The sequence below is a fragment of the Danio aesculapii genome, chromosome 23, assembly GCF_903798145.1.
Source record: "Danio aesculapii chromosome 23, fDanAes4.1, whole genome shotgun sequence".
NCBI lineage: Eukaryota > Metazoa > Chordata > Actinopteri > Cypriniformes > Danionidae > Danio > Danio aesculapii.
The window spans coordinates 31,579,286-31,595,015 of record NC_079457.1 but is presented as its reverse complement, the minus strand read 5'-3'; the positions used below and the strand labels follow the sequence as shown (position 1 = coordinate 31,595,015).

General features: G+C 35.6%; 1 protein-coding gene across 7 annotated transcripts in view; it reads left to right on the top strand.

The window, feature by feature from the left end:
* The window catches only part of sulf2b (sulfatase 2b), a 371,838-nt gene that overhangs the window by 318,076 nt on the left and 38,032 nt on the right, over positions 1 to 15,730 (top strand). For all 7 annotated transcript variants that reach the window (XM_056449039.1, XM_056449041.1, XM_056449042.1 and 4 more), the window contains 4 exons: positions 550 to 701; positions 3,946 to 4,115; positions 13,191 to 13,341; positions 15,195 to 15,370. In XM_056449039.1, coding sequence (XP_056305014.1) covers positions 550 to 701; positions 3,946 to 4,115; positions 13,191 to 13,341; positions 15,195 to 15,370 — 649 coding nt within the window. The remainder of the gene's footprint in view (positions 1 to 549; positions 702 to 3,945; positions 4,116 to 13,190; positions 13,342 to 15,194; positions 15,371 to 15,730) is intronic.

The following is a 15,730-nucleotide window of genomic DNA, read 5'->3' as shown; positions in this document are numbered from 1 at the left end:
CTACTCAACTTTACTATCTTCTTTTCTATGCTCCACTGTGCTTTCTACTCAACTCTGTTTGTTTTTTCCCAGCTTTCTTTTCAATTATCCATTCAATTCTTTTGTGCTTATAAACACTGTATTCTACTCTGCTCATTTATTATTCAGATCTTGTCCATGTTCAATTCTATTCTATTCAAGTCTATCATATTCTATTCAATTATATTGCTTTCTACACAATATATTGAAATCTATTCTACTGTTCAGTTTTTCTGTACTGACCCTAACCTAACTGTATTCTATTGTACTGTACTTCTCTGTTAAACTCAACTCTATTCTAAACATCTTTAGTCTGTTTTCCTGCTAATTTGCAGCACTCAGCTGTGTTATTTTTAGCACACTCAACACTGCCCTATTCTATTGTTCATTTCTTGTCTTGTCTGCTCTAACTTACTCTACTGTCCTTGTTCTGCTCCCCCCTAATATATTGTCTTCCCTGCTCTCTGAAACACCGAAATGTCTCCTGAAATGATGAATGAGAACTGTGCTCTCCTGTGTGTGTTTTCCCAGCATTTTTCGGGAAGTATCTGAATGAGTATAACGGTACTTACATTCCCCCGGGCTGGAGAGAGTGGGTCGCAATGGTGAAGAATTCCCGCTTCTACAACTACACCCTGTGCAGGAATGGCGTCCGAGAGAAACATGGATTTGAATACCCAAAGGTCCATTGTGTCTTCTTGCATTTTTTCTTTCCACATCTTCATTCATTCCTTATGAGTTTTGATTGATATCCTTGAAAGCATGATGCCTTTGTCAGAAACAGTGTTTCCTAGTTACTGAAAAATTGTAACTAGTTAAAGTTACTAGTTACTTTATTCAAAATGTAACTTAATTACTTTATAGATTACTTACACCAAAAAGTAATGCATTACTGTTCAGAGCAGAGTAATTTTTTAGTTACTTTTCCACAGAACATTTTAATGGTCTCATTAGTAACATCACTTCAGTGCTGCATGGAGAATACACTGTTGATCAACTTCACAGTCTTAATTATTTTGTATTCTTACAACTAAAACACAAGACAGACTTAAATAAATAGTAATTTCTAAACTAATTTTAAATTTATTTAAGTCAGAGAAGCAGGTGATAAACCAGCTGAATAATATATTCAGAAACAAAAAAAAGCAAAAACTACAGTTACTTAAACATGTTCCAGTAACACTTTATTTTGATGGTCCATTTAAAAGTAGTAGGCTGTCTGCTTAATATCTGTTGATATGCTCCTTCAACAGACATTTAACTGACTATAAGAAACTTTGCAAATACATGTCAGCTTACACTTACTCTAACAATATACAAACACAAAACCTTTATAAAATAAATTAATTATAGTAATCTGAATTATCATTCAGAATCAGTTTGGTGAAACATCACCAAAATCTGCTATTATAGACAGCAAAAAGTTTATGCATTTTAAACAAAACAAAAACACAACAGCTACTCAAAATGAAATCTATGATTTTCAATCTAACCACAAATCAACGTGGTATGTAAGCAGCTTATGTAAATAAGTATTTATGTAAAGTAAGCTGTGTGTATTTAAAGTGCAAAATCTTCTGTTGTGTGCAAATGTGTGCTTATTTATTTGTAACAATAAACATAGTAGTATTAGTAATAGTAATTAATAATAGTAACGTTAATAGTCTCTCTGTCTCTCGCATGCACACACTCGGTCTACCTCACGTGAATTCGGTCTGTCTCTCGCACACACTTGACCTCTCTCGCACGCACCTAGTCTCTCTCATGGGCACACTTGGCGTACCCCCTTGCACATTCGGTCTATCTGCTTTCGCTTGACTTTTGTCCAGTCTGGCACCTCATACAAGATGCGTCTTCTTTACAGTGGTTGGTTGGCATCCACCAATCCCACAATGTGCTGTCGCTGTAAACAGGAATATGTTGGCTAGACTTCAGCCAAAATGAATTAACTTCAAACACATCATACAAACACATCATATTGTAATGATAACTGAGTTACTATATTTAAAAAGTAATGCATTACAATATTAGTTACTGTCAAAAGTAATGTCGTTACAGTAACTCATCACTAATAATGCGTTATTGCACAACACTGGTCAGAAAGGTTTTATCTATGCTACTATTTTCTGTTAGTTTTCACAATTTGCAGCATTGGGGTCTAACAATGCTATTGTATTAATATATTGTAAAACAAAACTGCGACTAAAGTGTGATGTAAACAATATGATTTGCAATATAGAATTATTTTTATCCAAGAATCAGCCCTCTGTAATAATAGGGTATAATTAATCTAAAGATTTTAATTCTGTGATCATATACTCACCCTGTTTAACCTTCGTGTTGTTTGTATATCTTTGAAACACAGATAATTGAGATAATTGTTCACACTGTTAGATCTAACCAGGCTTTTTTACAGTGGAATCGTGGAAACTCTGTTGCCAGTTAGTCACTGTAATGGTTTGTGTTTAGAATGTGACAGATAGGCAGTGTATGTGTGTGTTAATGCCTAAATCACTGTTTTTGGCTTAAGATAAATGCACTTCTCTGTATAGATAAATGCACTTCTCTATAAATAGCTACATAAAGCATCAGAGTAGTAAATGTTGAACAGTAATTTACCATTTACTGTCACAGTTACTACCATTAACAGGTACATAAAGTAAATTACTGTAATTTATTCTTTGCACTAAACAATTTCATACAAATCCTACAATAAAATACTGTTTCCTTTTATTACAGCCAAAAACTGGCTATTTTAGAGTTATGTACTGCATAATCTACAGCAAGGGTTAAAAGTGCATAAGCATGAGTGTTTTGAGTCCATCTGCCCCTAAAGCTTAAAAGATAAAAAAAAATCATGAAGGCATTGTAAAAAATAATCAGACAAACTGCCTAATTTTAAATCTGAAAATATGTCAATTTACAAATTACATACTGTCCAGTACTAAACGTAGACATTCAAATGAGAGTGTGACATGTATAATAATACAGGAATGAGTTAAATGAGATCGTATTTACATTTCTGGATGTTTAGAGTTGTAATTTTGGATAAAACTTTATTTTTAATCATACTTCATGCTGTTAACAAACCATCTTATTAATAGTTAGTAAGGTAGAAGTTGGTTTAATGTTTAGAATAGGATTGTACTATACAGTATAAGTACTAATAAACAGTTAATATGGAGTAATAAACCAATAGTTATTCAATAGCATGAACTGTAACTTAAGCTAAAGTGTTAAATCAATTTTGATACACATGATTGATTGCATTGATAATCAAAAGCATATATGTTTTCAGCGTTAACACCATGAATGTTTGAATTCTGGTGTCACCTTTGTTTGTTGGGTCAGCTTTTTTTTAACAACAGTGCATGTATTAGGTTTAAGTAGTAATTTTGAAAAAAGTCAGTGAAATGAAAGTTGCTGAGACTTATTTCAGTATGTTGATGTACTTCCAGCTGAAACAGAATATTGGGTAGGAGGCAGAGCTTTCATTTAGCACATCATGCCCTCATAGCAAACTAATGGTTAGAGAGGTGTAGTTAAGAATGTTGTTGCTGAAGCCATCAAACTGACATCATCAGAGAAGAACTGCCACTCTAAACATGGAAGGAATTGCTTATGCATTGATTGTCAAACTGTTTTTTAATTAATTGTTCGACTAAAGAGCAACAATGTAGATTTCACACTGACTTTACTCTGGGATAATTTTGCAATAGTATTATATTATGAGTGTAATAATGTAATAATATCATTATTCTGATATGCATCAAACCATGATTTATTTGATCATTCCACCTGTTCTGGCTCACATTTAACTGAAAAGTTTGCTTAACTTGTAGTATTGTGTATTGTGTGAAGCTTTTGACTAAGACTGAATTATTTTAAGTCGGCAGATCCATGATTAGATCTCTGTACCTCCTGTAGGACTACCTGACAGATCTAATAACCAACGACAGCATCAATTACTTCCGCATGTCAAAGAAGATTTACCCACACAGACCCGTGCTGATGGTGATCAGCCATGCTGCCCCTCACGGCCCAGAGGATGCGGCCCCACAGTACACGACTGCCTTCCCCAATGCATCCCAGCACATGTGAGTCCAAGCCTCCGCTGCAGAACATTTCGGTTGATCTCAAAAGTTGCACCATTTCAGAATGTCTTGATAAGCGGTGTTTCAGTTCTAAAGCTGCATGATCTACCGCAGTAAAACTGGATGATGAAGTTTTCTAGATTGATTTGAGAATACATTGAAATAGGTTTGGGTACTGTTTCGTTTTTTACATTACCAGTGCCAAATTGTTACTTTTAAAATGGTAACAGTGTCTGAAGCAAATAAAGCCACAAATCCCTTGTGGATGACATTAAATAACAGCTTTACATATTTTAAACATTTATTTTATTTTATTTTTTATTAAAAAAAAGAAAAAAGCAACAAATGTACACAAATTCACAATATATTCTTCGGCATCTAATTCAAACATCCTACAATAATGTAAAGGGTACCTATTCTGCTTCTTTTCATAATATGTAAAATAAGTATCTGATGTCCCTGGATTGTGTTTCTGAAGTTTCAACTCAAAATACCCTACAAAAAATGTTTTACAACTCTTTAAAACTGTCTCTGTAGGCCTCTAGTGTGCCATTTTAGTGACTGTCACTTTAAATCCCAGCCCTCTTTTCAAAAGAGGGCGGAGCTACAAATGCCTGTGTGACAACATAGTGGCAGATTCAAAAACAAGACTAACATCCTTATGCCAATGAGGGAGAGATCGTCACCAATGGGCAGGGGTTTTGCCCCTCTGATGATACGTACAAAGAGAGAATAAGAATCAATAAAAATGTTTCCGCAGAGTGTTTTTATTAAGTGTGATTATAGAAAAAATCATTAATACATTTTTACCATTAGAAGCTGGTTATATTCATACACTGTTGCCACCTAACTGTGGTTAAAGTGATTTTTGCATAATATGTCCCCTTTAACACCAAATAACAGAAAAATACAGTGGTAGTTGTGCAGTAGAACAATAGTAGTAATAGCTTTTGCACTTTCTCTCAAAGGTTATGATAGAAATGTCTTGTTTAAAGTACAGTTGCTGATATGGATTATTTGTACTATACATTAATCCCTCAAGTCTTGTTGTTCTGACTCTGTTTCTATTCCAACTCTGATACAAACATCGATCCAGTTCATTTCTGATATCTGTGGACAAACTAAGTGACAAAAAAAAGATTGAAAGCACATGTGTGAGCTGCTTAGACATTGTAAGCACAGTTTTAAAAAGGGAAATGCATACATACACTTGGCAGGTTTAGCAGTAATTCTAAAACTACCGCTTGCTGATTAAACATGTAGCCTATTGATTTCTTCATATAAGCACATTTCCAGTTCTCCTCTTCCAACAGCTCATGCATTTAAGTGGCACCAAAATAAAGCACGAATATATGCTTCTTGAGCTTCACAACTGGCCACCAAAGAGTCACATGATCAATATCACTGTTTTTGTATGTATTAATTGAGTTCAAAAATATTATGTGTTATGCCACAAATCTGAAATATTATTAATATGATTATGACTATTATGTTTTAAAATCACAAAATGGTGTTTGTTTTAAGGTTACAATGGAGAGGAATAAATTAATTGAGGTAGAGTATAAAGGGTCACCATTAGTGAAATTAACAGGAAGAAAGCAGAGAAACAGCTGGAATTCATGACTAACAGTCTGAATAAAAACTGCTCCTCTCATTTCTCTATTTCTGTCACTCGAGTGCTACTCAATAGAGTTGTTATAATAGCAACAGTCCTTGTCGGTTCACACTAATGTAACACACACACACACACACACGCACACACACACACACACACACACACACACACACACACACACACAACACTTGTTTTTCTCTGTCGTTTTCCCCAGCTCTCTTGCTAATTGCCCACCAGCTGGTACCAGACCTTTTTTTCTTTCTCTCATTCGTTCATCTCATCTCTCCAGTACATAAATCCTCTTGTCTGTATATATGCTTTTTCTGAAGGCCAGTAATCCCCCTGCCATTCTTCAAACACTCACACGTGTTGAATATACATACATGACCATGAAAAGGATATTTGCACACAATCACATACAGCAGTCTCCAGTCTACACGTGACGCTATTGTTTTTAGGTTGCTGGATTTGTTAAACCTCTACTCTCGCTCTTTGTGAACACTAAGTAATCTCAAAATCTCTTATTATAGTTCTCGAAAATCTTTTGTTGTACCCAGTAACCTCATAAACACAGCCTCTGGTTATAAGGAATCCCTGGAAATGTGTAGGATTATTGTTAAGTTTTTTCCAAGAAACTACACAACCAGTTACTTTTTGGAAAGGGTCAGGATCATATTCTAAACAAGAACTCACATCATCGGTACCAATAATTTCTGTGCCACTAACATAAAAAAATAATGAAAGTGAATTTTCGGTACACTCCCCCGGTGTGTTAAAGGGCACCTATGGTTGAAAATCATCTTTTGTAAGCTGTTTGGACAGAACTGTGTGTAGTTATAGTGTATCCGCAGTCATACTGGAGTGATATAAATACAATAAGTTTCTTATTTTTCTGACATTAATAATAGGATCCAAATCCCTCCCATTTTGAGGCTGACCACAACGTGATATAGGAGTGCTGCTTCCTCACCACCCGAATTGATTGACAGCCACGTATTAACATGTCTTCATATTACTGAGTATAAGCATATCCGCAAGAAAGGACTTGCACAAATCAACCAGGATTAAAAGATCTGTTCAGATCTCTGTGATCAGCAGCATCTCAAGAATGAGTTTAAAATGTTTCTTAAACAGTGCATGTTTGTAATAAAGACAGTAAAATCACTTCGTAATTCTTCACCACAGCCACATATCAGTACATATATAACAAAAGATGCTTATGTTAATGTAATTTTGTACATTAACATAAGGATTGTTCATACAGCGGTGGATATTAACGTGTATCCTGTCACATTTGCTGTGCAAAAACATTGCTAAGCTAATTGTGTGTGTGTGTGTGTGTGTTTGTGTGTTTGTGTGTGTGTGTGTGTGTGTGTGTGTGTGTGCGTGCGTGCGTGCGTGCGTGCGTGCGTGCGTGCGTGCGTGCGTGCGTGCGTGCGTGCGTGTGTGTGTGTGTTATAAACTTTATAACGACATTGTGTGTGACTCATTGTTGGCTTGAATTAACTTCGCAACAAATACATCAAATAATCGTTACTGTAGTAAGAGAGATCTTCTTCATATTTGTCTGTCACTGTGCTGCTTATGAGTGAGACACAGCAAGAGAAGCTACACCCATCATAGCAATAGTGAGCGATCTCTTTGGTCCTGACATTGTGAGTCGGGAGAACCAGCTCATTTCCATTAAAGGCACAGGCAACAAAAACAGCTACAAAGTCAAAACTGCAAGACTCAGATGTTTGTATCTTCTGTAAACATATTTTGTCACTGTTTAGTAATAGATGATCTAGACCAGTGGTTTTTAATTCCAGTCCTCCACACTGACCCCACCTCTGTTCGCCCCCCATCCTGCATATTCTGTATGTCTTCCTTCCTTAAGATACCTGATTAAGATCATCAGCTCATTAACAGCGAGATCCATGAACTGGTCCTTGTGTGTCAAATCAGAGAGACATACACCTAGACTAACATTTTAGATACTAAAAGATTTCGCTGAAACTTTAAGCAATACATAAATATTTAAAACAATATTTAAAGGCACCTGTCTCCTTCAAATCCAAAAAAATTAATTAAAATAAATTGTCATCATTTACTCTCCCTCAGAGTAAACCTCACTTGATGCATTTCTTTTACTTCTTGTATAAGAAACAAAGACATTTTGAAGAATGTTGGACACCAGTTGCAATTGTCTTTCATAGTACCATAGTTTTTTTATTTTACTCTACTATACTTTTTAGTAACATTCTAGCTATAATCTTTTGTTCAACTAATTTTTTTTTATTTTCAAATTTTTTTGGGAACTTCCTGAGAGTGAGTAAATGGTGAGAAAATTGATTATGGCAGTAAAACAAAAAATGCTGAAGGACAAAAAAAATCCAATAAACCATGTTTTATTACACATATACAGTAGCTTTCTATAATCATCCTAACTATGGCACACATCCACCGAAGCTAAAAAGTGCCTGAGCTTATCTACTCAGAAAATACTGTATTTTATGCTTTAGACACAGCCGACAATACACATAAATATATTATCAGTTGACACACCACAAATGAGCAAACAACAGCTTATAACATACTAAATTCTCCTTTCTCTCTCTCCCTCTCTCTACAATTCGATTTGCTTTCAGGACATTGTGTCTCTAAGCACAAAACCACACAACCATGAGCTCCCATTTCTCTTGCATTCAAGCAAGAAAGAGAGAAAGGGAGAGAGCTAAGGGATACTGTCAGTGAATATTACTCTCTATCCTGAAATATTGAGGTGTCAGGAATGAAATCAGACAGAAATGTGCATATTCCCTTACTTTGATGAGGGAGAAGCCTGAAATAGATGTTTATTCTTTGATTAGATTATGGGAAGCCCTTCAAATAGACTTACACTATATGCATATGTGTGTATTCCTGAGGCTGTTTTAGTTTAACAGGCATTTGATCACCATCACAGTAGATAACAGCTAAAATGCAAACCTGCCCCTTTTATGACTCACATAAAACATCCATCATCCTCAAGCCAGCAACTGTCTGGAATTCAACACATTTTTATTGTTTTTCTGATGTCGTCTTGCGTTCCTCAATAAAAAAAACAAACAGCTTTGCTCCCGTTTTGCTCGTCCAGTCATTTTCACGCACAAACTTTTCATAAAACATATTTTATGGTTCACATTCGCCTCTAGTACATTGCCACCTGTCTAAACATACCTGTACTGCAGTGAATCATATAACTTTTTTTCACCTCATTGCTAAATAAAAACATGGCCTGCTCCATGCATGCATTCATATATGTATCATTCCCTTGCTGAAAGGAGCGAATGTCCCAGAATTCCTCTTTTAACAGGCCATGAAGAATTCCCTGGACTGCCCTCTTTCTCTCCATTGAGTCCAGCACCAGCCCCCCCACCACCATCCATAATGGCCTCCCGCTAGTCCTGTACTTCTCCACTTCTTGCCCTCGTACAGTGCTGTATATGATTAACCCCTCGATGCCCCTCGGACTGGCACAAGGCCACCAGTGAGATATTGTTCAAATCCTCACAGATAAAATCCTCCCCTGTTCTCATGGCCGCGTGATCCCGCCGCACCTGTTTCATCTCCATCAAGCCTGTGATGGAGAGAATAATGAAAATATGATCAGAAAAGAACAAGAGAGCGAGTGAAAGAGCGTTTTGAGAGGATTAAAAGGATTATACGGTGACCAATAAAGGAGATGAGAGGTAATATGAGGTTCGGCGTCCATCTACATAGGCAGCTGCCTTCTGAGGCAACCGTGATGGGATCTTATGTGACTTATTTAGAGCACTCTATATAGACAGCAAGTCTGCGCACCACACAAGTTGAATTTCTTACGACACACACAGCAGCAATGTAATTTATAATTTAAATGGGGACATTAGCATGTTGCTAAACTAACGCTTTGATAGTCTAATAACCATGAGATATGCAGAGCATGTGCAGACAGATACGCTGGATGATGTACATCACATGGAATTATTTATAATTTACTTTGTTCAAATATTTATAATCGCCTTTTCTGTTTACTCTTAATTCCTCTTGAGACTGATGGTAGCATGTTGCTAAGCTAATGCCTTGACAACACAACCCATAACACAGTTTTTCATGATTTATATATGTGGGAATTAGATTAGAGCTATTTGTACTGAATATTTCTGTTACATAAAATGTTTGTTTGCAACTTTTCTGTTCGTTCTGTTCATAGTTACCTCCGCTTTAGTTTGATGTTAGCTTATTGCTAATTGAATCCCCTTGTGGTGGAGCACACAATGTTATAAATCAGACTCATTAATTAAAAAAGCTTTACTTTACAGATCAGTCAGTGCTTTTGAAAACACTATTGGTTAGGTTTAGGGAAAGAGGAGGGTGGGTCGGTGAGTCGGTCAGTCAGTCAGTCAGTTGACAGCAGCCTCTGATGGATTTGCTAAAAGCAAAAAAACTTCCTGGGATATATTTAGCGTTCTCCAGAAATGTATATAGCGATACATTTTCAGAATGAACCTGGGCTTGTTTTTTTTGTTGTTGTTTTTTGTTTGTTTAATCTATTTCAATTAATTACAATTGAGTTTGACATTAGCATGTTGCTTTTCTTCAGCTAATTCCCTTCTTTATCAGGGGCTGCTGTGGACTGAACCGTTAATCACTTTGGTGGAGCTACCCCTGAGAGAGCACTACTACTGAGCTACATCTCTGCTTTAAGCACATAAGCAAATATTGCGTGAAACTCACACAATTGTAAAGCGCTTTAGGTGCATGACCATACACAATAAATGCGCTATATAAATGCACATGACTTTACATTACAACTGTTTTTAATACAATTTTAATACAATTACTAGTGAAAACAGTTATTTTTAATAAAATATTTAGAATCTTCTCAGTTGACTCTTACTTAGTTAACTCTGCTTGAAAAATGCATCGATAATTTTATAAATTTACACAATAATTTTGAGTGAATTAGCTTGTTTCAATTATAACTACTTTATTCCACTTTACCCTTAACTCTACTTTATAACTTCTAAAAAAACTGCTTAAATTTTCTTTTCATACTTTCTAATTGATTTGTTAGCATGTTTGTTACGTTTTTAAGATGTTTTAGTGGGATGCTGTAACATTTAAGTGAGACAGGTGTAATGTGTGCGACCGATCAAGGATGAGGCAAGAATCAATTCTCTATTTAAGCTTTTTACTCAGTAGTTGAAACAATTATGTAACAGTAATAAATGGGAGAGAAAAAAATAAACATTTATAATTATCTTTAAACAAAAACAGAATGTAAGCCAAATCAAAGAAATTAACAAAACAAAACAATCCTTAAAACTAAAGTCTAAGCTAGGTGTCAAAAATAAATACAAATAAAAACCAAGATCTTCAGTGTATACGACACCCGAACTAACCTAATTAAAGCTACAAAACTCAAAATACACAATTGGCAAAACACTCAAACTAATCTAACAAAACATCAATCTAAACTAAAAACAAACGGATAAGACGGTCAAAGCTTAGTTTAGAATAACACAACAACCATCACATAATGTTACTTAAAGCCAACGAAGTTCAATAAGCAAACTCGAATTACCACAGTAAACTGAGATAATAAATCACTAAACAGCCGAAGCATAGCACAATTAAATTGCGTGGAACACAAATGGTACGCCGAGGCAGAGCGCACACCACACACTGGTCTATCGAGGCTTTAAATCCTTGCGGCTCGTCCTGGGATTGGTGGAACCGACACCGTCATAATGATGATGGACAGAATGGTAAACCAATAAGAAACCTAAGGACTAAGCAAGCAGAGAGGAAGGTGAAAAAAAAAATAGACAAAGAAAACATCAAACAGAACAATGTTGCTAAGCCAAAATTATAATTTATCCAAATTTATTTCCACCAAAGTTGATCATTTGAAAAAATGTCTGAAGGTAGATTTTTCATTATTAAGCGTGTCTTTTGTAAGATGGAGGAGGCATTGAAGATAAATCCAAAGAATCTTGATGAACTCTGGGAGTCCTGCAAGAACGCTTTCTTTGCCATTCTAGATGACTTTATTAAGTTATTTGAGAGATAGAGATGAGTGGATGCAGTCCCCCAAGCTCATGGGAGTCATACACAATATTAACTCTTTTTCCAATGCACCCTGACTTTATATTCTATACTGTACATTATTTCTGTTAAGTGACAAGATTTTTGTCTAAGCAAAGTCAGACCTTACTGTCCTAATTAAATAATTAAAAATCAACGAATGATCATATTTTATTTTGGTAAAATAAGCGTAATTTAGAGGCCTTTGCCTTTCATATAAGCCACTTCTGATGCCAAATGAACAACTAAGTAAAGTTATTATTTGTTGTTCCTAAAACTTAGAAGAGAAAAAAAGACTTTTTTCAGGTAGTGTATATAAAACTAAAGAAAACTGGTCAAATGTATTTTTAAAAATATTAAGTGCATAATGTTTAGACAGGATTTACACTTTTATCAAGTGTCTTTTTCTTGTGATTGTAGTATTAAGTGTAAAATTTGTAAATAAACTAATCGGCGAAATAGCAATATCAAACCTGCACAAAGCACTTATCAAATCAGTTCAAAAAGCTGAGTAAATATTCATCCAAATCATGATTTAGAAACCACAACAAACTCTTCTGGAACAGCAGTAGGAAAATATCAATTAATAAAACGTCACATTTTATTATCTTCCCATATGTCTAGGAAAGCAGCTTAGAATCTTTACAGACTGGACAAAAAAATAATAATCAAGCCACAAAAGAACAGCGTACATTTATTCCTCTCAGGTCGCATCACAGCCACACAAACAAACACCAAATAGAGAGAGAGAGAGAGAGAGAGAGAGAGAGAGAGAGAGAGAGAGAGAGAAAGAAAGAATAACATCGTCCCTTGTTTGTCACTAATCTGTTATCAGTTTAAATATATGACACTCTCCCAGGCAGCAAGGAGATCAGCGCGATGATGCGCACATTGATTTGTCTATAGCAGGGCTTTAAGTCATGGCTGTAAACAACAGATCTGTGTGCTTTTAATCACAGCCGTAAAGTACTGTTTGTTTCTAACAGGCCTCTTCACTCCTGTCACCAGAGCCAGGAGGTGGAGCTACAAACACTTTTCCCGCTCTTTTTAATCCCTCAATAACGGCTCAACAACCATTACATCCATGGAGTGTCAGCCTGCCAGAGAAACCATGAGCCTGTAAAATTGCGATGTGTCATTTTTCGAGGAGCTGAGAGAGCGAGTCGACTGCTGTCATCTGTAATTCTGACCATGCAAACACACACACACACACCTTCGCACATTCACACTGACACATCGCAGCTGTCAAAACCCGTCTGCATGCTTTTCCTCCAACATCAGCAGGACAGAGTCAGCAAACAGGAGCTCTGAAACTCTCAGTTGTGCTCCAGCAGATTCACCAACTGACATTTCTTTTCTTCTCCTTTCAGAACGCCCAGTTATAACTACGCTCCTAATCCGGACAAACACTGGATTATGCGCTACACCGGCCCCATGAAGCCCATTCACATGGAGTTCACTAACATGCTGCAGCGCAAGAGGCTGCAGACGCTGCTGTCCGTGGATGACAGTGTGGAGAAGGTGAATTACACTGAATTAATACACAGTGGGGTCTGAGGGTTGTACACAGTGAGAGCACTTTATGGTGCTTGAAAGCATACTGCAGTATTGTCATTTTACATGGTCAGAACCAAACTTGATACTGCAGTTAGTGTCATCTAATACTTTGTATTAGGTGGCCGTAACTACTATGTACTTTCATCAGATAAATACAATGTACTTACTGTGTTTATAATGTATTACAGAACACTTCTGGTTAGGGGTTAGGGACAGGTTTGGTGGTATGGGTAGGTTTAAGGGTGGGTTAAGGTATAAGGGATGGTCAAAAATGTAATTACACATGCAATTGCATACAGGTATTTAATCAATAACAAGTACAGCGTAAAAACATGTATTTATTTACACAATAAGTGCAAAATGGGACCTTTGTGCTTTTATACACTCACCAGCCACTTTATTAGGTACACCTGTCCAACTGCTTGTTAAGGCAAATTTCTAATCAGCTAATCACATGGCAGCAACTCAGTGCATTTAGACATGGTCAAGACGATCTGCTGCAGTTCAAACCGAGCATCAGAATGGGGAAGAAAGGTGATTTAAGTAACATTGAACGTGGCATGGCTGTTGATGCCAGACAGCTGGTCTGAGTATTTCGAAACTGCTCATCTACTGAGATTTTCTCGCACAACCATCTCTAGGGTTTACATAGAATGGTCAGAAAAAGAGAAAATATCGGTTGAGCGGCAGTTCTGTGGGCGCAAATGCCTTGTTGATGCCAGAGGTCAGAGGAGAATGGCCAGACAGGTTCCAGCTGATAGAAAGACAACAGTAACCCATATAATCACTCGTTACAACCGAGGTCTGCAGAAGAGTATCTCTGAACAAACAACACGTCCAAACTTGAGGCAGATGGAGCAGAAGAAGAGCACATTGGGTACCACTCTTGTCAGCTAAGAACAGGAAACTGAGGCTACAATTCACGCAGGCTCACCAAAATTGGACAATAGGACATTGTAAAAACAGGTTCAAAATTTGACGTCAACAACATGAAAGCATGGATCTATCATGCCTTGTATCAATGGTTCAGGCTGGTGGTGGTAGTGTAATGGTGTGTGGGGGATATTTTCTTGGCACACTTTCTTGGTAACTAATATAGAGGCTGGTGAGTCTATACACATATCCATAAATTTGTTTTCAGGTTAATTTTTTTTTTTTTTTTTTACTTCAAACTAAACTATTGTAGGTATACTATTATAATATTTATACACACAAGTCATTTTGTATTTCTCATTATTTATTTATTTTTGGGGGGTTTATTGTTATGTACTACTATGCTTTATTAATAGATTTTATATTTTGATTTTTAATATAATTTATATAATTATATATATAAATTTAGCATTTTATCTTAACTCTTTTTCTAATCAACCTTTTTTTCCAATTTATACCTGTTCAACCCATTATTAACCCAGTATTAAACTTATTTTATTTAAATTGTATTTATATATTTTTTTTTCAATTTTATATATTGCTGTTGTACTTTATAGATTTTTACTTTTATTTGTGTATTCATTTTTATTATTATTTTTAATGTTGTGGTGTTTTGCTTTGTGCTTTTGAGTTTTTTGTATACTTTTTTCATTCAGTATTTATTATTTAATTTCAACTTTATTTTATTTAACAAAATCCATTTTCAAATTTTAGTTTTGTTTAACAATAACATCACTAAATGCAATAGTGCATTTTCTTAAGTCAAAACTTGCAATTTTCCCAGGAAAATGAAAGTTTTCAGCAGTATTTCCTCTGAAATGTCCTGTGTCAATGTTCCTCATAACTTATTAAAACACACTCATGTTTTCTCTGTCTGAATGTAGGTATATAACATGTTGGTGGACACTGGGGAGCTGGACAACACGTATGTGATCTACACGGCAGACCACGGATACCACATCGGTCAGTTCGGCCTGGTCAAGGGCAAATCCATGCCCTACGAGTTCGACATCAGAGTTCCCTTCTACATTCGCGGCCCTAATGTGGAGGCAGGAGGCATGTGAGTGAAAACGCTCCTCAGATATTATCATTATTCTCTTTTAAATGCAAAAAATATGGAATTAGCTGGCATGTAATGTCATTTTTGTCTGTCGTATATGGTATATAGCTTGTGTGTATATATGTATATATATATATATATATATATATATATATATATATATATATACATACACACACACACACACACACACACACACACACATACATATATATATATATATATATATATATATATATATATATATATATATATATATATATATATATATATATATATATATATATATATATATATATATAAACATACAGTACTGCGCAGTTCTGTACTGTACTTTGTGATATGTGACCCTATTCCACA